Source organism: Neomonachus schauinslandi, chromosome 5 (assembly GCF_002201575.2).
Source record: "Neomonachus schauinslandi chromosome 5, ASM220157v2, whole genome shotgun sequence".
Classification (NCBI taxonomy): domain Eukaryota; kingdom Metazoa; phylum Chordata; class Mammalia; order Carnivora; family Phocidae; genus Neomonachus; species Neomonachus schauinslandi.
The window spans coordinates 38068074-38095958 of NC_058407.1; the positions used below are offsets into that span (position 1 = coordinate 38068074).

The 27885-nt window shown below is 34.3% G+C and overlaps 1 protein-coding gene across 1 annotated transcript in view; it reads right to left on the bottom strand.

Moving 5' to 3' along the window:
• Positions 1 to 27885, bottom strand: part of PTPRQ (protein tyrosine phosphatase receptor type Q) — a 201427-nt gene that overhangs the window by 118391 nt on the left and 55151 nt on the right. Inside the window, exons 18-25 of the mRNA XM_044914755.1 lie at positions 21562 to 21722; positions 20710 to 20855; positions 15666 to 15834; positions 13924 to 14214; positions 13391 to 13666; positions 12880 to 13031; positions 8016 to 8157; positions 4212 to 4481 (exon numbers count right to left, since the gene is read on the bottom strand). Coding sequence (XP_044770690.1) covers positions 4212 to 4481; positions 8016 to 8157; positions 12880 to 13031; positions 13391 to 13666; positions 13924 to 14214; positions 15666 to 15834; positions 20710 to 20855; positions 21562 to 21722 — 1607 coding nt within the window. The remainder of the gene's footprint in view (positions 1 to 4211; positions 4482 to 8015; positions 8158 to 12879; positions 13032 to 13390; positions 13667 to 13923; positions 14215 to 15665; positions 15835 to 20709; positions 20856 to 21561; positions 21723 to 27885) is intronic.

Here is a 27885-nt window from a genome sequence, read left to right on the forward strand (position 1 = left end):
GGAAAACAGTGTGGAGGTTCCTCAAAAAGTTAAAAATAGAGCTACCTTATGACCCAGCAATTGCACTACTGGGTATTTACCCCAAAGATACAGATGTAGTAAAAAGAAGGGCCACCTGCACCCCAATGTTCATAGCAGCAATGTCTGCAATAGCCAAACTGTGGAAAGAGCTGAGATGCCCTTCAACAGACGAATGGATAAAGAAGATGTGGTCCATATATACAATGGAATATTACTCAGCCATCAGAAAGGATGAATACCCAACTTTTGAATCAACATGGATGGAACTGGAGGAGATTATGCTAAGTGAAATAAATCAAGTAGAGAAAGTCAATTATCATATGGTTTCACTTACTTGTGGAACATAAGGAATAGCATGGAGGACATTATGAGAAGGAAGGGAAAAAATGAAGGGGAGGAAACCAGAGGGGGAGATGAACCATGAGAGACTATGGACTCTTGGAAATAAACTGAGCATTTTAGAGGGGAAAGGGGTGAGGGGATGGTTTAGCTCGGTGATAGGTATTAGGGAGGGCACATATGCATGGAGCACCATGCATGGAGCAGTGGGTGTTATATGCAAACAATGAATCATAGAACACTACATCAAAAACTAATGATGACTGTATGGTGACTAACATAACATAATAAAAAATATATTTTTAAATAAATAAATAAATGCAGACTTGTTGTGAGTCTTACTTTCCAAATTCTGATTCCATAGGTCTGGAGTAGGGCCTCAGGGATATACATTCTGATGCAGGGATTAGAAGTCTCAACTTCAAAAAGCATTTTTCTTCAGTATTGAGTACATAGCACACAGTACCATATCTGCCCAATTCATCGATTTAGAGTCCCTTCAACTTTCAGTCATGTAGTCTTTTAACCCTGAGTTAAGATCAAATTCAAATACTTATTTTTTTTATATTTTACAAAGACCTATACCTTACATTCAGGTGTCTCTGTATCAAATGCATATTACTATTTTGATTATGTGTCTCAGTTCTACTAACTGAACTTCTGCTTTGTTCCTGTGATGAAGCACTCACCTTGAGTACCAATGGACTTAGTAATGAGTCTTCTGCCTCATTTTCAGTCTTGAACCTCTCATTTATCTCAGAATTATTGTCCTGTTTTTTTTTTTTTTTCCAGTTCTCTGAGGCTCAGCTCCTGTACAATGATCAAGACCATTGTACCTGATGCTAGACCATCGGCCAGGATTTGAACATATTTCCTTCTGCTGCCCATTTACTAGGGAAATACCTATTACTCCTTTCTGGACCTCTCTGACACTGCCTGTCCTCACTGCTACATATTACCAACCATCAAAGTTCATGGGTAATCTACTCCAGTATTTCCTCAAATTTACAGAGCATCAGATCACCTAGAGAGATGCTTAAAAGTACAGATTCTTGGGCATCACCTCTTGAGGCTGTGATTCAGCAAATCTGGAGTGAAGTCTGTGGCTTTAAAGTTTGGCATGTCATTGAAGAATTTAAAACACACACCCACATACACACACACACTTAAACTGGGCTTTTAAGAATGAATTTTGTATGACATAAAAAAGGAAAAGGACAATATAGCTACAGGAAGCAAAGCAATTTGATCATGAGAAAGTATAGGGTACGTTTAAAAAGAGTGAGTCTAATCAATTATTAGCCCCATAGCAAGTAGCAAGAGTTTAATAAATGTTCTTTGAATTGAATACATGAAGTCTAATGTGCTGAAAAAATGAAGTTTGGCTAGAGGCATCAGCTAGATGAGGAAACGCAGTGGAGGGACATAAGAATGAAAAGCTAGACAGAAGTCAGGTTCTAATTGGTGATAAATTCTGGGATGCATTTTCTAGACAACAAGAATAAGTAAAACATTTGGAGTATCCCGGGTCATCTCCTACATGTTTTACCTTTCATTCTTATCTCTTTGCTTCAAATACCCAAATCTATGTCTAACGTTTACCCTCAGATAATAAACTTCAACTGCCAACACATAAATGCTCCAAATTGTGTATTAGAGACAATTCAATCAAAGTAAGTAGGTAGGAAGAAAAGACTGATGGGCAGGCTGGATGAGGGTGTGTGGTAAGGCTACTTGAGGTATTATTACAGGAAGCAACGAGAATCTGATGCAAAATGGGGCAGTCAAGTTGAAGAAGGAGCAGATTGCAGAACCATGGCAGAGACTGAATTAATAAGATCTGATTTTATGTAGGAGAGATGGGAGCAAGAATCACATATAAATATGAGGCTTGGTGTCCAAATGATTAGAAAGTACAGGCATAGAAAAGTAGGGAAGAGAAGAATTCATGTAGCATAAATTCCATGTGAAGAAGTTTAGGGTTGGTACGCCAACCAGTTCCTTAGCTGAAATTTTCTAATAATTTATGTGTGTGTATTTGTGTGTGTGTGTGTGTGTGAGAGAGAGAGAGAGAGAGAGAGGATAAAATGCAGGAGAAAGTAGATCGAATTGATGGAGTGATGTTCTAGAGGAGATATATTGAAACAAAAATAAACAGATTCCTGAAAAGAGGAAAGCAATGGCACCCCTGAGAGGCTATCTTGAGAGCATAAATAAAGATATGGGCAAATTTTGAAGGAGGTCAAGTCAGTAACACTGATGTAGTAAAATGAATAATCACATCAAATATAGATGATAGTGTGGGTATATTATGTTCAAAATGAGTGCAGAATTCTGCTATGGAAAATTGAAAGAGTGTAAACAAAGGATGTATAGAAGATTATGGAGCAGGTAGGAGAGTTAGAAAAGGTGAATTTATAGCTGAAACAGGTAAATAATTTCTGTTTTTTTTTATAGCACTAGTCTTCAGCCAGCATCTGGTGAAAACAATGGAATTCTCTCAGAGTTGGGAAACCCCTGGAAGTTGAGTCACAATGGCCTGGTTTGAGATGTAAGGAGTAAGAGGCAGGTGTTGCTGAAAAACATCAATTCCAGCTGAACAGGGAGAACACTGAAGTCTGAAGAAGTGTTGCACTGAAAGAATGAGAAGGAAAGGATGCTGATTAGGATGCTGAAACCAGGGAAAAGGTACACCATGTCTCAAAGTTCTGTGGTTTACCACCTCAAGGATAGAGAAGTGGAAAAATTGGGTGATGCTGATTTCAAAAGGCAGAAGGAATTAAAAGATGCTACCAAGATAACAGATCTGGATGTGCCAGAAGTAAACAATTATGCCATTACCCACAGTCCCTATTAGGACTTCCAGAGAAGTAGCATCATCAGGAAGGAATCAGACTTACATTTATATGAGCAGGTACAATACTGGAGAAGGAAGAAGGATGAAGGAGATTATGACGTAGGTCAGACCAGTGTTAGGGAGGGCAAGAGTTTTCTTCTTTGTGGACTAGAGCTTAGTGAACTGGATATTTTTATTCAAATAATATAAAGATTAGGGCTAGTATATAGGAAAACAAATAGATGAAAGAGAGTTTGATGCTGCCAGCTATGGAATTCAGGGAAGCATCTAGAATTCCATAAAATCAATTAAGTAAAAAAGAGATAAATATCAAAATGTTTACATGTTCACTCCATATTTTAATTTATGAGAAAGCATAATTTGATAAGCTCAGAGTTTGGATAATAAGAAATATTTGTGGAAACACAGTAGTACAGATTTGCTCTCTTCTTTCCTCCTTTTAATCTCCTAATGTTGTGGAGAGGGGTCAGTGTACTACACAGCTAGTACTCAGGTAACACATGTCATAAAAATGTATGTGTTACATTTTTAAATATTTCTTTCATATCTTCAGATAAACGTGCTATAAAGACAATTACCATATGAATTCACTCATATGTGAAACTTAAGAAACAAAACAGATGAACAGAGGAGAAAAAAAAGAGAAAGAGAGGCAAAGCAGGAAACAGACTCTTAATTATAGAGAACAAACTGAGTGTTGCTGGAAGGGAGGTGGCTGGGGGATGGGCTAGATGAGTGATGGGGATTTAGGAGGGCACTTGTGATGAGCACTGGGTGTTGTATGTAAATGAAGAATCACTAAATCCTACATCTGAAACTAATATTACATTGTTAAATGGAATTTAAATAAAAACTTGAAAGAAAAGAAAAAGATTATAACTGGTGTTGACAAATGTATGACATCGGCCACAGACAGTTACTTATTTTGGGTGTTAGGTACCTCTTTCAGGTAAATTACCTGTTTCAGATTAGTTACATGTTTCACAGTAGTTACCTGCTTCAGGTAGTGTGCTGACGTTGCATGTTTTTTCATCACCTTCACCAGCTGAGGTTGAAGCTCTTATTTTAAAGACATATGAGGTATTGGCAAGAAGTTTCATGAAAGTATACATATGATCTTGGGGAGGGACTCTTGTAGAATTCCTTTCAGCTGTTATCACATAATGAATAATTATTCCATTTGCCTTTTTGGGTGGATCCCACTTCACTAAAGCTGACTGCCAGCTAGTTGCCATACACTGTATATTCTGTACGGCATCTGGAACTTAAAAGATAAACAAATGCCCAAAGTTAAAATTTATACACATGTAGTAAATGATTTCATTACCTGATTGCTATAAAATCATGTTTAGGAGTTGAGACCAAATAAAAATTTAACATATCAAACTTGCAATGTGTGCTCAATAAGTTCTTAACATAGACTGAATGAAATGGCAGTTGGCTCATTTTCTATGCTATTATGTTAATCCTTACAATAGTGAGCCAATCACTGAATATTTTCCTAGGCCCAAGCAGCAATCATCCTCAAATCCTGAGAAGCAACTAACTGTAAAGCCTCAAGCTCAGGCAGTGGTTGAAGCCTGCCCTCTTTATCTCTTAACCGGAAAGGAGTAGTCTTAGTAATACTTTTTTTATGGAACATTTTTATGGAAAACATAGATGTAGGTACCTCCATGATCGACACATCTGGGCCTAACATTGTTAGGAGATAGTTGGACAGTTAGGTAGTCAGGGTGATGGTCCCCAATGAGAAAATATGGAGTCAGGACAGCTAAAATAAAACAGCACTAACATCTGGTTTTGCAGCTTAGACAGGACCACACTGACATTCTGCTTTGCAGCCTCTGCATAAATGACTTCTGCAAAATGTCCTAAAATAAGACAATTACCCACAAAGCATATGTCAATATCATGAGCAAGGGGCAGTTAAGACATAAGCCCCCAGATGTCCCACCAAAACAGACCATCAGCACGTGGACATTAACCTAATATGTAGACAGATACATGATCAAAGCCCTGGTTGGCACGACTCAGCACACCCTGATTGCTGAAGATAGTTCTGCAAAAGAGCTCATAAAAACCCTTAAACTTAGAAACTCCAAGGGCAACCCTCTCAGGTCCCCTCCCTCTCTGGGAGCTTTATACTCTTGTTCAATAAACTTTGCTTTGGGGCTCACCACTCTTTGTCTGGTCTACCTTTTCATTCTTCAAAGCAGTGTGACCAAGAACGCAGGGCACTAAAGGCAGAGAATTCCTGCAACAACAGTACTAGGAAACATGCAATCAATTTAGGGATTTTGTTTTTACAATTGGTAGGCTTCTTTGGAAGAATTGTGAAGACCTGATCCCTCGGTATCTTTTAAAAAGTCATTGGAGGGAAGATTTAAATCAGTCCCAGTTTTTAATTCAGTCCCAGTTTTTTTCTAGAACTTCTATGAATTTACTTGGAAGTAACCCAATTTCTCAGAGGCCCACTATATCTTGTGGACCTGGTTGAAGAGCAGTACCCCAATCAATCAAAATGATTGCAGATTAGAGAGACTGGCTACTTCCCATGGAAATGTCCAATTATGTAATGCCCCCTAATATTAGCATAGCTTTTCTTATTATAGTAAAAAGAGGATGCTAGAAGGAAAATTCGCCTATCATCATTTTGTGGATTATAAAGAAGTAGTGGAGTATATAAAGAATTTGTGGAGTATAAAGAAGTATATACAACTTGCTGTCATTATGCAAAACACAGTTATTGAAAGAATACTCAAGTATTATCTTTGAGTTTTCTCCTCTGACCTAAATTTATCTTTACAAATCCTTCTTCCTTTGTAAGATAAAGACATCAGAACTAAAGGATGTGTGGCATTTAAAATGAAAGAAAAGACAATTCCCCAGCTGATCCAGGGTTCTGGCAATTAAATATTATTAATTATTTGCTTCCTTATTTTCAAAAATATATAATATTTTTATAAAGTAAATTAAGAGACAGTTGATACTTTGCTTAAGTTTAATTTAAACCCAGATTTTGTGAATATCTATTTCACTGACCCTGTAAATCAAAAAATAATTAACCAGCGATATTTAACACTTAAAGTTGAAAATTTCTTTTATTTAACCAATCAAGGCATAGAATTTTATGCAATTTTATTTTATTGATAAAAGTATTTACTGTGTTATTGTCTACAAGATTAGCCTTGATTTTTTACTAAACTGATACATGTATAAATTGTTAAAGTGTTTTTCTTCTTTATAGGTTTGGCATTTGTATATAATATGTAAATTATCATTTATAATATAACCATTTCCTACAGTCATGTCTACCCTTCACTAGAGGTCAGAAACTAATGTTCTAATTCAGTTTCTTCACTAACTTTTTCAGACCTTTTTATCTAAACTGCCTGAATCGTGGTTTTTTCATCTGTAATACGAGAATGGGGCAACAGTAGTATTTTTTTTGACCACTAAATGTGTGTCCAACACTCTAATAAGAACTTTATGTGGATCTTTTAAAATATTTTGCACCACAACGTTATAGGCGGCTACTGCTAATATGTGTTTCTTTTCAGTTAGGAACATAGAGGCTCAGAGGACTCATGGGCCTTTGCAAGGTTATACAGCTAGTAAGCTTGTATTCAAATCCAGACACTGACTCCAAAGCATGCACTTTTATCCACGATAAATATTGTCTTAGCCTGTCTTATAGGAATGCTATGGAAAAAAAGTCTCAGATATTCATAAATTAATGCAAAAATGACTAATTTATCAGTGAGTGCTCCCCAGTTTCAATTTAGAGGTTCACTAAAACAAGAGGAAGTGCATCTAAAGGTACAGAGAAAAAATAACTAGAGCAATATCTTGTGCTCACTCAATAATCATTGATGAAAAAAGTGAGGAGGAGGTGCCTTTAAACATATGGTCCAGTTGAGAGAAGGAAAAGTGCATTTCTAAGTCACCCATGAAATAGATCATAAATGAAAACTATCCAGTACACAAGCAAAGGTCAGCTTTGGCATGGATATGACATGTAGGTAAGCTGTGTAATTAGACCAGTGGTATTTCATAGTCTTCATAATCCCCTCCACATGTTACAAATAGACTACGGAAAGTAGAAGTTTACATAATGACCAGTGGTCTTCACGTGTCACAATATATCTTCTTTAAAAAACCATCGGTATCGCTTCATGTAAATATAAACCAACCTGTTAAAAGTGGCTACTGGTTGGTTTCTCTTCCCTCCCCCCCAACCCCAGCTGTCTCAGTTGATGCTAAGAATTTAAGAAACAAAACAAACGAGCAAAGGGAAATAAAAAAGGGGGAGAGAGACAAACCAAGAAATAGACTCTTAACTATAGAGAACTGTTGGTCACTAGAGGGGAGGTGAGTGGGGTTGGGTGAGATAGGTGATGGGGATTAAGGGGGGCACTTGTGATGAGTACCTGGGGTTATATGGAAGTATTGAATCACTATTGTATACCTAAAACTAATATTACCTTGTATGTTAACTAACTGGAATTTAAATAAAAGCTTTATATAAAAAAAGAATTAAGTAGTTTTTACAGATACCTAGAAACCTACTTTATTCCTAAACGATTCCTTGATTTCAATTTCCTCAGTTCAAAAGGAAAAACCACGTGTAAGTATATATATATTTGCACACAAGACCCAGCCTACTGTTAAAGGCCTGAAATTCAACTTCCCTTTGAATGCACTATTAAATGATGATACTTTATCACATAAACCAAAAGGAAAGGAAAAGTGTTAAATACAAAGTGAAACATTTTAGGATGAAAAAACTGTGTCTCACCTGATTCTTGAGTTGTGAATTTTACTACATTACTAAACTGATTGCCATTTCCGACTTTTGTAAAGGCAGATAGGCTGACAGAATAGGTGCTGACTGGTTCCAGTCCAAAAAGTTGGGCTTCAGTTTGAACACCTGAAATATTCTGAAAAGCAGGAAAAAATTCTCTGTCATGATGCATCACCAAAAATTTGTAACTGGGAGAAATATTTTATTACATTAAAGTTATGCTGTCTATGTTTAATAAGCATGGGTATTTTCAGTTAAAACAAATATTAAACATTTTTTTGTGCCACCGGGTGTGATCATACGATGATATAGGATGAACTGGGCACCCTCTCAGCCCTGAAAAATCTCATACTGGCCATGTTTTTAATTTTTTTTTTAATGTTAGAGTATTTCGTTTTCATTTTGTCTCCCTAACACTTGCTTGGATTAATATACTGATTACTTCCTTTAAATTTGCAAAACTGAAAGTCCCCAACTTAAACTTATGCGTGGTTGACAATGTTAGATTATTCTTGAATTCATCTAGAGTCATTTTTTAAAACCCAGTAATACTAGGTAAATCAATTTATTCATCAGCTACATCTTGCTGGGCACTGGGAATATAACAGTTAATAAAACAAAATCTCTGCTCTCATGAAGCTTAAAATATGAGTTTTCTCAGACAACTCCTAAATTTTACCCAATCTCTTAGGAAAATGAAAAAAGGAAAACAGTTATCACAACTGCTCAAGGAAGGATATGTGTTCACATAGAAAAATTTACCATTAAGTATAAAGTCTTCATTCAAAGATAATTGCCAAAACTGAGAGATCAGTTAAGACTAATCTGTTATCCATATGGAAAGAGAAGACAATCTCCTATGATGGTATAATTTTAAAAATACTGTATTTTATCTGACCCAAAATATATACCACTTCGACTTATTTATTAAACATTTCAGTAACAGAAATTTAGTAAGAATACTAACTCGCAGGGAGTTACAGTTTAATCACATTTTAAATTAAATCATATTTTAAATTAATATTCCAAGTCATTCATATACTTTAGGGACTCATTCTGTTACACTATTGCCTTCCATTCTTTCACACTTACTATTTATAAAGCATACTGTTAGATAACCAGGAGATTATAAAGATACACATAAATAAATACATGGTTCCTGTGATTAAGGAATTTTTATATTAAACAAAGAAATCTATCAACAAATATTTACTGAGGAGAAATTAAACATAACTAGGTAAATTTTGACTTGGATTAGGAAGGGCTTGTATCCAGAGAAGTGACTGAACCCGAGATTATAATAAAAAACATGAGCAGCTTACTGGATAGTGACCAGATTTACCTAAGAGTAAGTTGTAAGAGGGAGACATGAGTGAGGAATATTTCCAAACATTTTAACAGAACTTTTTAATGAATAAACAATTTCTTTCCATATATATGAGTGAGCCAAGTTACCAGTAGACCAGGATCTAAATGGTCTCCATGTGGACCACACTGGATTGACTGCAATGGTAGGAATATTTGTGGGTGGTTCTGGAATTATTCTGCCTCCACATACCCACATATAATTTGAAAGGATAAAAAGGAAAAGAAATAGAAACTGATAAGACAGAGGTAGAAGAAGGGGCGCCTGGGTGGCTCAGTCGGTTAAGCGGCTGCCTTCAGCTCAGGTCATGATCCCAGGGTCCTGGGATCAAGCCCCACGTCAGGCTCCCTGCTCAGTGGAGAGTCTGTTTCTCCCTCTCCCTCTGCCTGCCTCTCTGCCTACTTGTGTGCTCTCTCTGTCAAAATAAATAAATAAAATCTTAAAAAAAAAAAAAACAGAGGTAGAAGAAGACACAGAAAGGGAAATAGGACAATACACTTGGAAAGGAAATAAGGTGGCATGAAGTACATGTAAAGGAACTTAAAATAGACTATGAAGGGGCGCCTGCATGGCTTAGTCGATTAAGTGCCCAACTCGGTTTTTGCTCAGATCATGATCTCAGGGTCCTGAAATTGAGCCCTGCCTCGGGCTCCAACCTCAGCGGGGAGTCTGCTTCTTTCCCTCTCCTTCTGTCCTCCCCATTCTCACGCACATGCTCTCTCTCTAAAATAAATAAATATCTTTTAAAAAAGAAGACTATGAAAATTGACAGAAGAGAAAATGGATGTAAAAAGGAGTAACTAAAAGTAGTAAATTTTTTAAAATTTAATTTTATTATGTTATGTTAATCACCATACACTACATCATTAGTTTTTGATGTAGTGTTCCATGATTCATTGTTTGCTTATAACACCCAGTGCTCCACTCAATACGTGCCCTCTTTAATGCCCATCACCAGGCTAACCCATCCCCCACCCCCCTCCCCTCTAGAACCCTCAGTTTGTTTCTCGAGTCCATAGTCTTTCATGGTTCGTCTCCCCCTCCAATTTCCCCTTCATTTTTCCCTTCCTACTATCTTTTTTTTTTTAACATATAATGTTTTATTTGTTTCAGAGATACAGGTCTGTGATTCATCAGTCTTACACAATTCACAGCACTCACCATAGCACATACCCTCCCCAATGTCTATCACCCAGTCACCCCATCCCTCCCATCAGACAACAAAAAGAAATAAAAAGCATCCAAATCGGCAAAGAAGAAGTCAAACTCTCACTCTTTGCAGATGATATGATACTTTATGTGGAAAACCCAAAAGACTCCACCACAAAACTGCTAGAACTCATACAGGAATTCAGTAAAGTGGCAGGATATAAAATCAATGCACAGAAATCAGTGGCATTCCTATACACCACCACCAACACAGAAGAAAGAGAAATTAAGGAGTCGATCCCATTTACAATTGCACCCAAAACCATAAGATACCTAGGAATAAATCTAACCAAAGAGGCAAAGAATCTGTACTCAGAAAGCTATAAAATACTCATGAAGGAAATTGAGGAAGACACAAAGAAATGGAAAAATGTTCCATGCTCATGGATTGGAAGAACAAATATTGTGAAGATGTCAATGCTACCTAGAGCAATCTACACATTCAATGCAATCCCCATCAAAATACCATCCACTTTTATCAAAGAAATGGAACAAATAATCCTAAAATTTGTATGGAACCAGAAAAGACCCCGAGTAGCCAGAGGAATGTTGAAAAAGAAAAGCAAAGCTGGCGGCATCACAATTCTGGACTTCAAGCTCTATTACAAAGCTGTCATCATCAAGACAGTATGGTACTGGCACAAAAACAGACACATAGATCAATGGAACAGAATAGAGAGCCCAGAAATGGACCCTCAACTCTATGGTCAACTAATCTTCGACAAAGCAGGAAAGAATGTCCAATGGATAAAAGTAATAAATTTTAAAGAAAAACTATTCCTTCAATTAAAAGTGGTACATTTAACATTCATAGTATAAAGGTTATATGTTTGCTACTAGTGAAATTTTAATGGTAGCATTTCTACTGAAAAATCAAGATGTTTAAAAATTTTAGAATATAACTTCTCATATTCAGGTAAAGGTATATTGTCATTTCATGCTTAGTGTTATGACAATGCTTGATGGATTTTTTTAATCTTTTTTAAAATAACAACAACAGCTAATACATTTAACATGTGCTAAAGATTATTCTAAATGCTTGATATAGATTTTCCCTTTATAATCCTCACTTTTTAATGTATGCATCTTTTTAGCTCCCATTTTGCACTTGAAGAAACTGAGTCAGAAGAGATTAAGCAACTGCTATAATGCAGCACATTAAGTCTCAAAATGTGATTGCAGTAAGAAAATGATTGCTTTTTACTTTTGATATACATTGATACACATTTCCCAGTGACCCACACAGATAAAACAAACAAAAAATGGGAATATGTTAAACATATTAGCATTATTAATAGAATTTCACACTTCTGGGGAACAGATTCCACATTTATGGAGTACTATAATTCAAATTTTACTCAGCCAATCAGATTTTAAAGTAGTATCTTGATTTCCAGAAAGAAAGTCATTGCTCCTTATGACATAAGCTTAACCACTGCTTTTGCTATTTACTATTTACTTTGTAAGCTACATATGCCATAAAAATGATTTACCATCAGCAATAAATTATAATACATATAATATTGGAGACAATGTTTACTGCAGAGTTTTTTCATTCTTACTGTAACTAAATAAGAGCATTCCAGTTCTTCATTTGCCTTAGGGAAAAAAATAAAAACACTTTCTTAAATAAATGCCAGTCATATAACATTTCTTTTGGCAATTAAATGCTAGAAATCATACAAGTATGTATGTATACTTGAGATCATTTGTTATATCAGTTCTTTGGGTATTTTTCATTGATTCTGGAACCTAAAAATGGAGGAGGGAAAGGGTATCTACTGTTGCAAACAAATTAGCACTGAAAGGAAAAGAATAACTGTGTATCTTAAAAGACCAATTAGTGTAGGATTATATTCTATCAGGGAAGATTAACAGATGTCCAGCAAAAATACTTTTCTGAAAGGTTATAAACATTCACTTGGTATCTCTCTTAACAATAAATAGAAATATATTGCATTTAAGATAATAACAGGTTTTAAGTAGTCTAAAAAATTTACTACATACTTTCCAGCATTAACAAAATAATGTAATTATTTCTTAACTCATAAATATCTAGAAGTTGTAAATTCTAAGTAAATTGCTCTACAAAGTATTCACCTTCCAATCTGACAAATGTTTTCTGTGTTTTCCACAAATATCCTCAAATCGTAGGAAAAAAAGATTATTCAAAAAGATGGTCCTTATTTAATTTAAAGCAGTCCATTTTCCCCGGCATGTCAAAAGATTTTAATTCAATTTTTGAATTTTTGAAATTAACTTATACTGTTATAATCAACCTACCTTATAAAATATAGCATCAGTTTCATGTTCATGAATTTTTAAACTATATATTTTAACAATACCGCCTGGAACAGGACTTGGGTTCCATTTCAGCCATACAAAGTCTGAAGTGTAGTTGATTAGGGTCAAATTTTGAGGAGGTGCTAAAGGCACTGCAGGAAAACACATCATAAAACTTACATTCATAACACTTTATAGCATAAAAATATCACTGTGACTCTAGCTTCCTGAAGACACTAGTTAAGATTTCTAAAATGATGATATTTTAATTTCAGAAATAAATAGCATCAGTAACTGCGTTTTTATACTTGGAACTCAGTAGTTCCAAAGTTGTTTTAAACAAGCACTTCATTCTGAAGCTTGAGCTAAGAAAAAAAAATGTTCAGCAAAGTAGATGAATAGTTGTGAGCCTGTTACAAATAGGTAATTGAATATCCTTTCAATTTCCACGCTGTTCCTTAAAAAGAGAGAGCAAAGCTGCAACAGTGAAGAGGTATGGATTCCGGCTTACCTGACTCATCTGTGTAAAAGAAAAGAGTACTGGAAGGACCAAGTCCTTTTATAGTTCTTGCAGCGGCAAAAAAACTATATAATGTAAATGGCGAAAGCTCTTCCAATATTAGATAATTATCAGAAGTAACGAAAGAGTAATTTTCATTTGGTCCTTGTAAAGTTAAATCATAACTTATTATTGCACCATTTGGCTTTACTGGGGGATCCCATGATAAGAGAACTGAGGTAGAGGAAAGGTTTTTAAAAGTGCTGATTATTGGTGAAGTTTCTGGGACTATAAAAGAAAAAAAGAATATTAAATGAAACAAAAGTGAATTAGCATTAAAAAGAAGAGGCTTTAATAATGATGGGACTTAATTTTATTAGCAGATAATTATTTTAATTTAAAAAAATATAGAGTTATGTTTATTGAAAGGCTAATTATTTGAGAACAAACAGATTCTATATAAGAATGATGTTATCTATCAAAAAGCAATATAAATAAGAGAACAGCAACAATCTGCTTATAGGCAATAAAAGGGTCCAGCCTACCATCTTCTTCAGTTTTGATGTGTAGCTGGGCAGTATAGGTATCAGAGAATCCTTTTTCTGTTGATGGAGTGATTTTTAATATATAATCAGTATATTTTTCCAGATTATCAAAATACATGCTTCTCTCACATGTAACAAGAAGTGGTCTCACATGATGAGGAGTCTGCTGTAAGCTCAGAGAAACATAGTAGAAGACTAGACCATTTGGTTGAGACGGCGGGCTCCAGCTTACATTTATTGCAGTTGATGAAATGGACTTGTAAGTTAGGTTTCCAACACACCCTTCAGGTACTATGGTAGGTAACGTGCAAAATATAAAAATTATCAGTAATTAAATAAATAAATAATAACTTTTATTTAAGTAAATAAAAGTTGAGTAAATTCACAAACTGAGGGTAATTGTTGAAATGGCATCTTTTATACCATCAGCTCTTACATTGTTTAAATGCAGATGTAGTAATACCACCTATTACAAAGTATCATTTCAAAATAATTATATTAAAAATGATTCAAAATATAAACCCTGTCATCTTTAATATGTGTGAGATTGCTTTATATAATATTCTCTTGTCTTTTCTTTCCTACAACATGGAGATTATCCATGTATTATACATGTATGACTGTGTATATATACTCAGATATTTAAATATTTGATAATGTATATTGTCTAAACAATATTTTTATTTTCTGTCTTCTAAAGATTATCTTTAGCATACATATATCACATCTAAGACCTCTCACCTGCAACTGTGCCCAGTGTTTATTATTCATGGTGCTATAATAGTCACTGATAAAACTTATAGGTTGGTGAAAATATGGGGACAGATCTGCATTTAAAGAATGCCTGAAATGATATTGACCACATACTGCACTAAAACACTTTGCTAAAGACTCTGAAAGCACATATTTTCACATATTTTTTTCGTATCTTATTCTGTTGCTCAATGTGTAAACGATTTAAAAGATTGTTCTAAGAAGGAAAGCATTCACTCCTCCTACATATTGTGTCTGCCAGTTTACAATCTTAAGACAACACAGAATCTTACTATCAGTAGAAGTTTAGGTCAATGCCATTTCTCAATAAGAGACTAGTCTTTAAGAAATAAAAGGACACCAGAAACAAGAAGAAATAGGCAATGATTTATGTATCATTGTATTCTTGAAGCTGAAACCTAAAAAACACCAAGCACTTCAATCATTAGAGTTTTCTGAATCCTCAGCACAAACAGGATACTGCTGACGCTGTATACAAGAAACTTCTGGGGTTAAAAAAGTAAAGATATTCCAGGTATCTGAGTCAAAATCACAATAAGAACAAAGATGCTGTATAGAGTCCTATTTGGACTCAAAGGCTTAAATGGAAGTTGCTAGATTACAAAAAAAAGAAAAAAAAAAAAAGGTAGTTCTTAAAGCAGAGGAACAAGTATATTAAGTATTGGAAAATCCATCCATGTATACAACAGTATTTTTCATGCTTATAACTGGATGGCTGTGACATTCTTTGAAGAAATAAAAGTGACAGTTTTCATGAATGGTAGCAGTTTTCATGAATAGAAAAGGCTGTTATTATTGTAGCAGTTTTATAGCAACATTAAATACATTTTCAAACTTCTATAACTAGTTAAATGTGCCTAAATAAATTACAGATTTCACTAGCAATATATAGAAATAGAAAAAAGGTTCTGAAATAAAGTTTTAAATTAATCCTATTAAAGAATAATAAATGATTTTTGTTTACATACTGTCTTGATCTGTGTATACTTGAACTATGTCACTGCTTTTATTCCCATTTCCAGCTGAAGTACTTGCTGTTACCCAAAATGTATAGTAGCTGAATATTGCCAGTTTCTCTATTATTGCAGATACGGTCATATTGTCAAAGTCATTGGTTACTTCACGGAGTGTAAAATTCTGAAAAATAAACATATTGTTTTAATTGTTCAGAATATGGTTTTAGTACACATACACATCTCAAAATAATTATTATCCATGAATTGGTTGTCTCATTACTTTAATATGTCAATTTGAGAAAAATCAACATAGAAAATTTTAGTGCAATAATTAAACTGGAAATATGTTGTACTAAAAGAGGAATGGATGGTAGTAGTTTTTATCATAAAACCAACATACAGAATAGCAAAGAGTAGAAACTTCCAGCTTAAGGAGAATGTTCAGCAGCCAACTGAAAATGCTACAACTGTACAGTGTCAGTTTTCCTTATAAGACATTCAAGTATTTTTCAAAACACTGACATATATTTTTGAACAAGTTTAGGATTATTATAAAGCCTTTTATTTTTTTTTCCTGCTAATGATGAAAAAATTATGAAAGTATTCACCTCTTTCTCTCAACTCAAATGGTTGTTATTCATCCTTAATGAGGCTTTTTTTTTTTTCTATAATCATGGGGAGAAATAGGAAGTCCATTAGATGCATTTTCTTTCTTATATGCAGAGTAAGAGCAATTTTAAAATTCTTTTGCCTGACTCCTAGTTATATTTGTCCTAAGGCATTTTTTGATGATTAGGGAATTTATTTATACAATCATTTCCTTTCTGACCATATTTTAACACAAAACACATAATTAAAACCAATTATAAAATAAAGGAAAATAGACTTAAAAATTATGTAGGCAATTAGTATGAATAAGTCTTAATAATAATGTGCATCTACACCAAGAAAGCTCAATCATTCCAATCCATACAAAGCTTTGAGCTTCCTATAGATCTAAATTCAATTCTAGCAGAGTAACCCTCAATAAATCATCTCAACTCAAAGCTTTTCCTTCCTCATCTATAAAATAGGAATAATTATTTCTCCTTCACAGAGAGATTTAAGGATTAGATGATATGAAAGCACATAAAACAATATCATATCTGGTACACAATTAAAAGCACAATAAATGATAATTAGTTCATTTAAATGAAAAACATAGGGTAATCTGGGGCGCTCAGGTGGCTCAGTCAGTTAAACATCCAACTTTTTTTTTTTATTTTATTTATTTATTTGGTACAGAGGGAGGAAAGAGAGAGAGGCAGAGGGAGAGGGAGAGGCAGACTCCCCACCTAGCAGGGAGCCTGAGGTGGGGCTCAATTCCAGGACCCTGGGATCATGACCTGAGCTGAAGGCAGACACTTAACTGACTGAGCCACCCAGGCACCCCAAGCATCCAACTCCTGATTTTGGCTGGGGTCATGATCTCATTGTCCTGGAACGATCCCCATGTTGGGCTCTATGCTCAGTGGGGAGTCTGCTTGAGATTCTCTCTCTCCTTCCCTCTCTCAGTGCCCCTCCCCCCCCAACTCTCACATACACACACACTCTCTCTCTCAAATAAATAAATCTAAATAAAAAACTTAGGGTAGTCAATTTGACTAAAGTTTATAGTTAGGATGGTTCTACAATGTATCAAAAAATTAAATTCAGCAAAGTTTTGTGCATCTTTTGCCAGTATTTGGTGGAGAAGGGAGGGAAGAAGGAGTGTAATAAAAGATCTACCTCAATTTTGTGGTTGCTTATTTAGGAACAGATAAGTTAAAACAATATAACAATTTCACACAAAATATGACCTGTAAACTTCAATATCTTTTAACATACCTATTTGACACATGGAATAACTGGCTTACATTAAGTATCTCTTAAAAATATTAATGTAATTAATTAGTCAGCCATTTAAAGAGAAGGAAATCTTGCTATTTGTGACAGCAAACATGAACCTTGAAGGCATAATGCTGAATGAAATATGTCCAACAGAGAAAGACAAATACCATACGATCCTACTCATATGTGGAATCTAAAACAAACAAAAAACCAAAACCCTGAACTCACAGATACAGAGAACAGATTGGTGGTTGCCAGAGTTGCAGGGTGGGAGGGGGTGGGCAAAATGGGTGAAGGTGATCAAAAGGTACAGACTTCCAGTTATAAAATAAATAAGTCACAGTATGTAATGAAAAATATGTTAACATAGCTTTTTGGTATAAATTTTAATTTTTCTTTGTTATAGAATTTATTCTGATTACCTGTCATAAATTACCTATTGATTACCAATAATAAATTACCTATTGATTATTCAGAAATGAATTATTCTGAAGCATCCAGAAGTCATTCCTGATGAATATGTGACTTAGCATGCCTAGACATGTAATAAATTTGGAATCAGATCAATTATCTAGATGATCATTTCAGTCATTTTATTTGTTTTTGGGAAAAACTTTCAGCTCAAATTATCAAATTAAGACTTGCTACTTTGTATATATAAAAGCAGCCAGAAGTTATATAGTGAAAGCTTCCAAATTTGATGGATCCACCAGTACAGTATTCAATTAGCATTTTGTTAGTATAACAAGACACTATGTCAGGCACAGGAGGAGATATGACATAAGTGGGTAAAAGTGAAAATGTGGAAGAGTTAATACACTCTACTAAACACAATGTGCAGCAAGCAAAGGAAAAACAAATGGTAGCAGAGAGATTAAATTCCCCAAGGTAAGAAGGAAAAATCACTTCACCACAAACTCAAATGCTCCATCATTATGACTAAGTACCAAAAATAATGTTGGTCTATTACAATAATTTTATGTTCTTTCAACTAAAAATATTTATTGAGCATTAAACCTATGTATGATACAGTACCAGAGGACTTTGGGGATGGAAAGATACATGTCACGTGACTCTTTTCTTCAAGTTATTTGCTCATAGGAGCTAAGACAAGTAAGCAGATACCAGGAATGAAAAGCAGAATATGATGTACTGTGCATGAAGTATTCTACAAAGTTCTGTGGGAAAGAGAAGGAGGAAGAAAAAAGCGATGCACTTATTCGGCTGTATAATTTTCATTTCGAGGATTTCTTCTATTCTGCCAACCCAAAATAGAAAATTAGGAAGTGAAGATGCTGTATTTAATGCTAACTGAAGGAACAAATTAAAGCACGGATGAACTTCAAGCAACATGAGAAATGTTTTCACATCATTAGCCTGTGCCCTCTTGCAGCTGTCACACTTAAAAGCATTCTTAAGATTATTTAATAAAAGATTACATTTTCTAAGATAGATGAATTATAAATGGGATGGTATCATATACCCAGGTTTGAGTAAATAGGCTCATAAGATCATGTTGAAACTATAGTTAGATGTTTACACTTCATTATTTAGATGTGGACGAAGAGAACCAAAACAGAATTTTGTATACCGGTCATAAAGTAAATTGTGCAGAGGCAAACCTTTACTAAGATTTAGAACTACTGACGTCACTTTGCAATATTTTTGTTAAATGCATGAAAGAAGAAAAATCTGCATTTTGAACGGCCTCTGTGACATAATGACACATTGTTAAATTTGTAAACAACACTGTGTTAAAAATAATAATAAATTGCACACTAATTCCATTTCTTTTCTCCAAATAGCGTAGAACAAGAAGGAATAGCAGAAATTGCTTAATGTACATAGAAGCAGGGAAAAAGGATCCTCCTTTCTTCTGCTGTTCTTAAGGTATTTGTTTAAAAAGTCTACACCTATAACTATATATATATTTATATATATATATATAGTTATATCTATATCTTCATGTCTTGTATAAAGTAGTTTTCCTTTTGGCATGAAGTTTTAAGTAGTCACACTTATTCAACCCCTACCTTTAGAGGGCCTTGAGCAGAATATAAAAACCAAACCAACCTTGACTTTGTCTTATTCACTGCTAGGTTGCTAGGTTAGTCCTGAGACAGCTGGTAACATTCTGCTCTGACCCCACTGGTTACTAGGTTAGTCCTGAGACGGCTGGTAACGTCCTGCTCTGACCCCACTGGTTACTAGTTTAGTCCTGAGACGGCTGGTAACGTCCTGCTCTGACCCCACTGGTTACTAGGTTAGTCCTGAGACGGCTGGTAACGTCCTGCTCTGACCCCACTGGTTACTAGGTTAGTCCTGAGATGGCTGGTAACGTCCTGCTCTGACCCCACTGACCGGCCTAAACTGCATCGTAGACACACTAAAGCAAAGAGTACAATAAAGCATACTTTATTTCCTGAGATTGTAAATTGCAACATTTCTTTGAAGTTAGTTTTTTTCCAAATTATATTCCAACTCCCTCCATTCCTGATTCAATCACAACCGTTCCTAATTTTTACCTTTTTCATATATTAGAGTTCTATAAAATATTTAGTTTGGATAAAATAGAGGATCTCTATTGAGTAAACTGAAAATACTTCTCTACATGAAATGCATTTTAGCTACTTTCATAACCATCATTCACATCAGAAAACTGTGCGATCCTAAAACCCAGCATACTTCAAGTTAAATAACCCATTACTAGTGGTTTTATTACATCTAATAGTAAATAATAATAATAACCCCTCCTGCTAGTAGTTGAAAATTTTTTTAATTGAAAAAAAATATGCAAACACATCCAAACTTGAAAACTATTTATATTGTATACAAACAAAAGGGAAAAAATTTAGCTAAGAAATAACTGAGGGTAAATTAAACCATTAACTCCTCAGAGAACACTTCTTGGAGAAGTAAAATTAAGGGCCATATTTATACATAGAATTTTAAATAGGTGGCAGCTTCATTGTGAGCAATACATTTGAAATGTGGGAGCATGCATAGCTAGATTAAAATGTATCTGACATTTCTCATCACGTTTTTCAACGTCAATGGGCGTTTTATAAAATGTCTGTGCATAATTATCAGTATAAGATAAATGATTTTTCCACCAGGCCAAGTCTATATCATCATCAATAAAACTGAAGGATATAAATAAAGAACTAGAAGAAAACTCAGGTCTTACCTGCACAAAAGTACCTGAAGTATTTTTGTAATAAACAGAATAATATTGTATAATCCCATTAGGTTTTGAAGGAGGTACCCAAAAGAGCATTATTGATGAAGAACTGAGATTTGCATAATGAACATCTTTGGGAGGATCACTTGGTGCTATAAAAAAAAAAACAACAACAATTGGACAGAAAACTGTACTTGTGGCTCCAAATAATGTCTGAAATGTTCTAAATTTTACCTGTCTTTGATAAGTGATGACCATCATTTTAAAAAAAGAAATTAGAAGTCAGAAATGAAATCCATAGACTCATTGGGCCATCCCTCTCACACTATATCATAGCAACATCCAAGCAGAGGACTGTTAGATTTCTTACTGGTAAAACACAATCCCAGCCCCAAAACATGCCTACTGCCCTGTGTTTGAAAAAAAAACATTATAACAAGTCTCCAATGTAAAACACATAATATGAAATTCTAATTTAACTTAGAATCTTGAAATCTGATAATAGAGAACAAAGGTAGAGAACTAACTTCATGCATTTTACTTTGTTTCATTTAACAAATACATAAAATGCTTACTAACTGTCAAGTTCTGTACTGAGTGCATTTACAAATATAAACTCATTTAATCCTCATAAGGACCCTGTAAATTAGGTATATATCATTTCCATTAATACAGATAGGAAACTGAGGCACAGAGAGATTAGCTTTCCCAACATCACACAGCTAGGAAATGACCAAAAAGCAATTTTGCCTCCAAAATGATGACAGATATTAAGCTTAATAATACATTTCGATATTTAATGCTTATTTTTTCTGAGTAGGATCTTCTTTTACTTGGCCTACATCCAAAAGAACTCACCTCCCTCGGGTGTTCGAAAGTTAATGATACTGCTTCTCATTTTCCCATCACCAAACCTGGTGCTAGCTGTTACATAAGCATTATATTCAATATCATAGTCCAAATCTGAGAATTCTAATGATGTTTCAGTTACATTAATAGCTTTTAATGATGATCTATCCCTGGGAGAAAAAAAAAGAAATTATCTGTATAATTGACTATTAAACATTACATATACATTTTGAGCACAAGCACATTAAAAATATGCAACATTAATGCACAGAAATATCTTAATCCAGACTAACAGGATAAAGAAGCCACTTATTCTGAAATGCTGAAAAGAGTGAAATTCAAAATAATTCAATAAATAAATTTCTTTTGTTTTCAAGTATATTTAGTAATTCAATCAAGTGTTAATAAGATGTTCTTATTAGAATTTACCTGGACTGATTTCAATAGAGCTCTAGGAATACTGTGTAGTCCAAATAATTATACTACTCCTTTTCATACCCATGTTTTAGTTTGTTCAAATATTTTTCTTTTTAAGTGCTGGCAACATCTTATTTATACTCTTTGTCAAACAAATTCACTTTTCATATATTGTACAAAAGTAATATTTACCTTAGACCAATTCAAAAAATAGTAAATATTTGAATAGTATCACCTAAAATAGTGAGCCTATGGGTTATCTTTTGTTTATTAATTATATTAATTACCCTTTAATTATTAATTTATAATAAATTATGTATTAACTGGAAACAAACTGAAAATAATGTACGTATAATATACAAAAAAGAAAAAGGTAGAGCTCATGTCTTTCATCCAATTAAATCTTAGAAGTACTTAAAATGTCACTCCAGAAAAGAAAACACAAATAAATATTGATTAAAAACTCTCCAAGTAAGTACTGAAATCACAAGGGGAAAAAGAAAATCTAAAGAACAAAATGTTGCTAAGTAATATAAGACTACCATTATTTTATTTCAGTCATGCTCGTAGAGTTTCTATAGTTTTGAATTAAGTATAGATTAGAATCTAAATTAAAAAATGAACATGTATATAGGGGTACTGAAAACTGCATTTAAAAAGAAATTTAGGGGCACCTGGGTGGCTCAGTCAGTTAAGCGTCTGACTCTTGATTTTGACTCAGGTCATCCTTTCGGGGGCCTGGGATCCAGCCCTGCGTCAGGCTCTGTGCTCAGTGGGGAGTCTGCTTGAGATTCTCTCTCTCCCTCTGTCCCTCCCCCACCTCTCTCTCAAATAAACAAATCTTTCAAAAAAAAAGAAGTTTAGATTTTTAAGAGCAATAAAATTAATTATGAAAGAATGTAAGTAAGGGAATATGATCAAATCACAGAAAAAGTATCTCTCATGTAATCTCATTTTTCCTCTGTATCACAAAGCACCCAAGAAGTAAATGGATATTATTTCCTCTGAATATAAAATGCTCTCTCTTTGCCATTGAAATAATTAAGAGTATCCACAAAGACCGACATTTCAGGCATGGTTTTACTATTACAAAAGTGTCAATCCACTCCAAATATTAAGTACGGTTATCTGAAAAGTAGTTGGAAAGCTTACCATAGTGAGAAAAATATGGATTCAGAGTATGGGATTGGAGACAGGCAGGATTAGCAAGGCTATTCAGCAATTTGAAACAGTTCCATCAGACAGTGTCTCTCAGAAGCAGTAGGGACTTCACTGAGACCCAGGAGGAGGCTTTTAGAACTTAATGCTGTGGCTGTTAGTCTCAGAGAAAGATGCCTTGTCATAGAAACTTTACCCAATTCCATACTCCTGTCATTGGTCACAGGTCATTAGAACACTGCAGTATGGTTAATCCAATTCAGATCTCCAAAGCTATGAAATTAGCTAAAGTAATCTAATTGCATTTTATCTATTTTTAAAATTCCTTTTCAAGCATATTTTTTAATGCTATCTGCTTCCTTGCATCACTACCTTCTTGCCCTGACCTTCACAACAAAGTAGTGCAGATGACTATGCTTACAGGAAGAAAAACCCTGATTATGTTCCATAAATAATGTAGAATGGAGGCAATCACCTGGAAAAGGCAGGTCAAAAGTAAATTCTGTCTCACATATCCAGATATTTTGGTAAGAAGAAGATAGTCTTTATAAATTGTCTGAATAACAAAACCAATAATCCACCTCAGCATATACAGATATAGTTTCTACATCTATACTGGTTTACCCTGAGACAAAATAGTACTAACAAAATTTTTCAGATAATGATATGTCTTGCTGTTTCAGGTTTTTTTTGTTTTTCTTTTGGAGTTTAGGATTGTTGCTGATATTTTAATGACTAAGGTAAAAAAAATATCTGAGCATCAGTAAACTTCAACTGAAATTTCAATTTCTGATCTAAATTCAGAACATAGATCAAGAGACAGTTTGCTCTATAACTGAGAACTTGGAAGTAAAAATGAGAGAGAAGTGCTGCAGTCTCTGAGGATCTGACTCCATCCTCCTTGCTCTTATGCAATTGCCAGATTGGCGAAAAAGACCCATGAACCTCTGGGCTGACGCCTGAGCTCTCTGCACTCCAAGGAGGAGTCTCAGTGAGTAGCCCTGCAGTTCAGATGGGTCACACTCCCTCCCGTGCATAAGAAACCCCGGTTTGACATGGCCATAATCTTTTGGTTTTAACTGGCTTAGTTTAAAGATCTCTGTTTTGTTCTTATTAGTTTAAAAATATTATAATAGGAATATTAGGTGTTCCATTAGAGTGTTTTATTTCCATTTATAAAAGTATATGTTCTTCTATATCTTGTTTTTTGCTTATATGATCTATCTATGTGATAATAACAATGATTCTTACCATTATTTTCCCTAATTTGGATATATCGTAGTTATTCAGCCATTCTTCTATAAAATTAACATTTAGGTTGCTTTCTCTCTCTCTCTCTCTTAGTTACTAACCATGATGCAGTAATCATTCTTACACAAATGCCTTTTCATAATGGCACCTGGATTTCTATAGGTTAAATTCCCAGTAGTGTAATCATTGAATCAAATGGTTTGATTTTTTTAAAATTCTAATTATTACTGTTCCAAAATTGTTTCCTTTCCACACTATGAGTGATTATAATTTAGAGCCACAACAACAATGTGTACATCTTTTGGAAAACTCTTATTACCAGTCTGGATATTAAACTTCTTAATTACTGCAAGTTTGACCAAACAAAAATCTATTTAATCTGTACATCCCTAACCATTTGTGAGACAGAATATCTTTTCATATGTATATTGGTCATTTGTGGTCCTTTTTCTTTTTTGCATAACGTACACATTTCCTTTTCTATATTTTACTGTAATGTTTTAAATGGAAAACAATATATATTAGAGTTAGAAAGGCATTGTTCTTCCAATTAGTGCTCCAAACAAAGGATAGATACCTCCCCAGCCCCTCTGAATTTAGAAATGATATGTATACAATCAACATTTGACAAAATTTATTGAACATCTACTTTATTCAGGAACTATGTTAGAAATAAATATGAGTAAGATTTAGCCCCTGTCTTCAAAATAGACAAAATAGTAAATAATTATAAAACAATTAATTAATAAGAATGGGATCCCTTTAAGGACAAGGACAACACCTCTCCCCATCCCGCCCCACCAGTGGCTAACAGCAAAGAAAAGGAGAAGAGCAAAAAAATTAAATCATAAAAAAAATAATAAATCTGTAAAATTTGACTATTGGTAACATCTAGAAAAGGAGACTAAAGCATAGCTCCCAAAGATGTAGGAAATTGTTGACTAGAAAGTTAGTTTGTAAGGTTTGCGAGTAGAATAGAGAGCTGAGTGTGGTGGGGAGAGAAAGAATAGAGGCCTCCCTGACAAAACAGGTCTAAGTCTTACATATCCAAAAGTATAAACTGTGTAGAAATGGAAGGAATATAAATGCCAACAATACTTAATCTCTAAAATAGATAACTTTCAACATCAGGCAAACCTCCTAGTCAGTGTAAATTTTCAAACTGAAAAAAAACTTGAGGGGAGTCCTCAGTGCCTTTGTTTTACTGATTTAATTCTAGAAACTTACTAGAACATTTTAAAAGCTTTCTTGAATTTGAGACATCAAAAGAATTTGAATGACCTTGGAACTATTCTGAATAAATATAGGATGCAGTTTTTCTGTCTATACTCACTGGTAACACCAAGAAAATGTCTTGGGATGGGATTAATGGAGTCTTTAAAATAAAGTTATTTCCTCATTAAGTTATGATTTTTTTTTCAAAAAACGGAGCACATTTTGACCTCTAGGCATAAAGGAAATTCTAGAGTAGAAGAGCAATTTCTTTGGTCTGGTTTAGAATTTACTTTGCTCATCTCTTATCACATCAAGATCATGTTAAGCAAGTGAAGGAATCTTGAGTACCAAAACTACCTGGGAAGACTGAAACAAATTCCATTTCCCTAAGCATGAACATGAATGGTTTTCTACACATGGTTTGAGACCCTTTGAAAGGTCATGGTCTTAATTCTAAATTTCATCATTTGGTATTTTGTTCCATGTGGGTAATCTAACCAAATGACATATCCATCCTTGTCCATTCCTATGTATTTATTTTCAAAGCTATAATTTGCTGTTATATAAATATTCTAGATTAAATATTTCACTAACTAAATAACACTTCCAATAATTTCAGCATCCACTTGACTCTGTCAAATATTCTCTTCCTCTATGAACCAGTGATTTTCACTAATTTTCCCAGTATAAGGAACCTGCTCTTCTATGTTTCACCTTACTCTAGAACAACTACCCTGCATAGCTGAGTAGGTCTAATAGACTCACAATTATGTATTAAACAACCCCAAACTAGTAAGACATAAATAGCTGCACAGTCTATGATCCTAAAGCTCTTCTAGAGTTTCAGAGAAAGTCTGAGTGAAAGCAGGATATTTATTTGTTGTCGCTGTTTTCTTATTGTCATCATTTGGTTGGCTGGTTGATTTGGCTCGATTTTGTCTTGTTTGTTTGCCTTTAGCAAAAAAGACACATTTATAAGATTAAAGGCAAGAGCCATAAAGAGAATGAGGTTGAAGCTGGGGAGCCATTTATAAACCATGATCTTAGAGTAGACACAAGGAATTAAGGACCAGAAGACAGGAGGAGGGTTGTGCTTGAGCTGAAGGAAAAAGATTTCATTCCCTGAGAGTGGATGCAATTCCTCAGGCCAGAATAAGAAGTTTGAATTTTATTACAAGAGGAGTGGAAAGTCCTTGGAGTATTTTCTCTAGCAGCGTGATCTTTGGGTACAGGGTTAAAATAAAAATTTTAAATCCTATACAATATTGAAATTCATATTCTCCCAATAGATGGACAAATAGAGATATGTATACCCTTATTCAAGCCTCAAAAATCCATGTATCTGTGCTGCCCACCTCTCTAGCTTCATCATCTCCTGCTTTCTTCCTGTACCATTATACTTAAGATATAAGGCTGTCTTGCTGTTATCCACGCAAGCTTCCTACTGTTAACCACATCTAATGAAATTATTTGAGCTCCTACATCCAATTAGTATATCCCGGATTTTCAGCCATGTGTCAATAAATTCCCATTTTTGTGTAAGCCAGTTTAAGTTGGGTCTAGTCACTTGAAACTAAAAGTCTTGACTGAAACCTCTTCCCATTCTCCCAGCAGTTTCTCACATGCCTTGATCATGAGTATTTCCATTTGCATCATTCCTCCCTGAACAAGCTCTACTTTGTCTATATAGTACAGACAGAGACCAGTAACCAAATGGTTTGCACATGAAACAGTATACTTATTCCCTCACAATGAATATATCAATTAATGCAGACCAATAACAAACGAGTGATTTTTTTTGGTAGAAATAGCCCATATGAGTTGATGCAATAAGCTGAATTTATCATAACCCCATAAGTGTTTATCACAAATACTTTTATCAAACTAAGACTTCCCTAATCCTGTAAGTATACTGCTGAATATTTAGAACAAATGCCATTTATAACATTTATTCCTAGTGATTTGAGAAATGCATGATTTAGGACTAAGATCTAGGTATGAATTCTTACTGTCATCTTCTAGCTCTGTAAATTTAAGTAACTCCTTAATCTCAGAACTCAGCTTCCACACCTACAAAGTGGGAATAATATTCTCTTTAAGATATTTTTATGAAAAATAAATAATATAGGTAAGAAACTTAACACATTTCTCCCAAAATACTAATGACTACACTATCCCTCTTGGGCCCTTTTGCCTACCTCTCCAAGATGTTTTTTCCCCCAAGTCTGTAATGCAAGGAAATCACAATCTCTCCCAGCTGTGTACATATCACAAATGTGATTTAAAGACCCC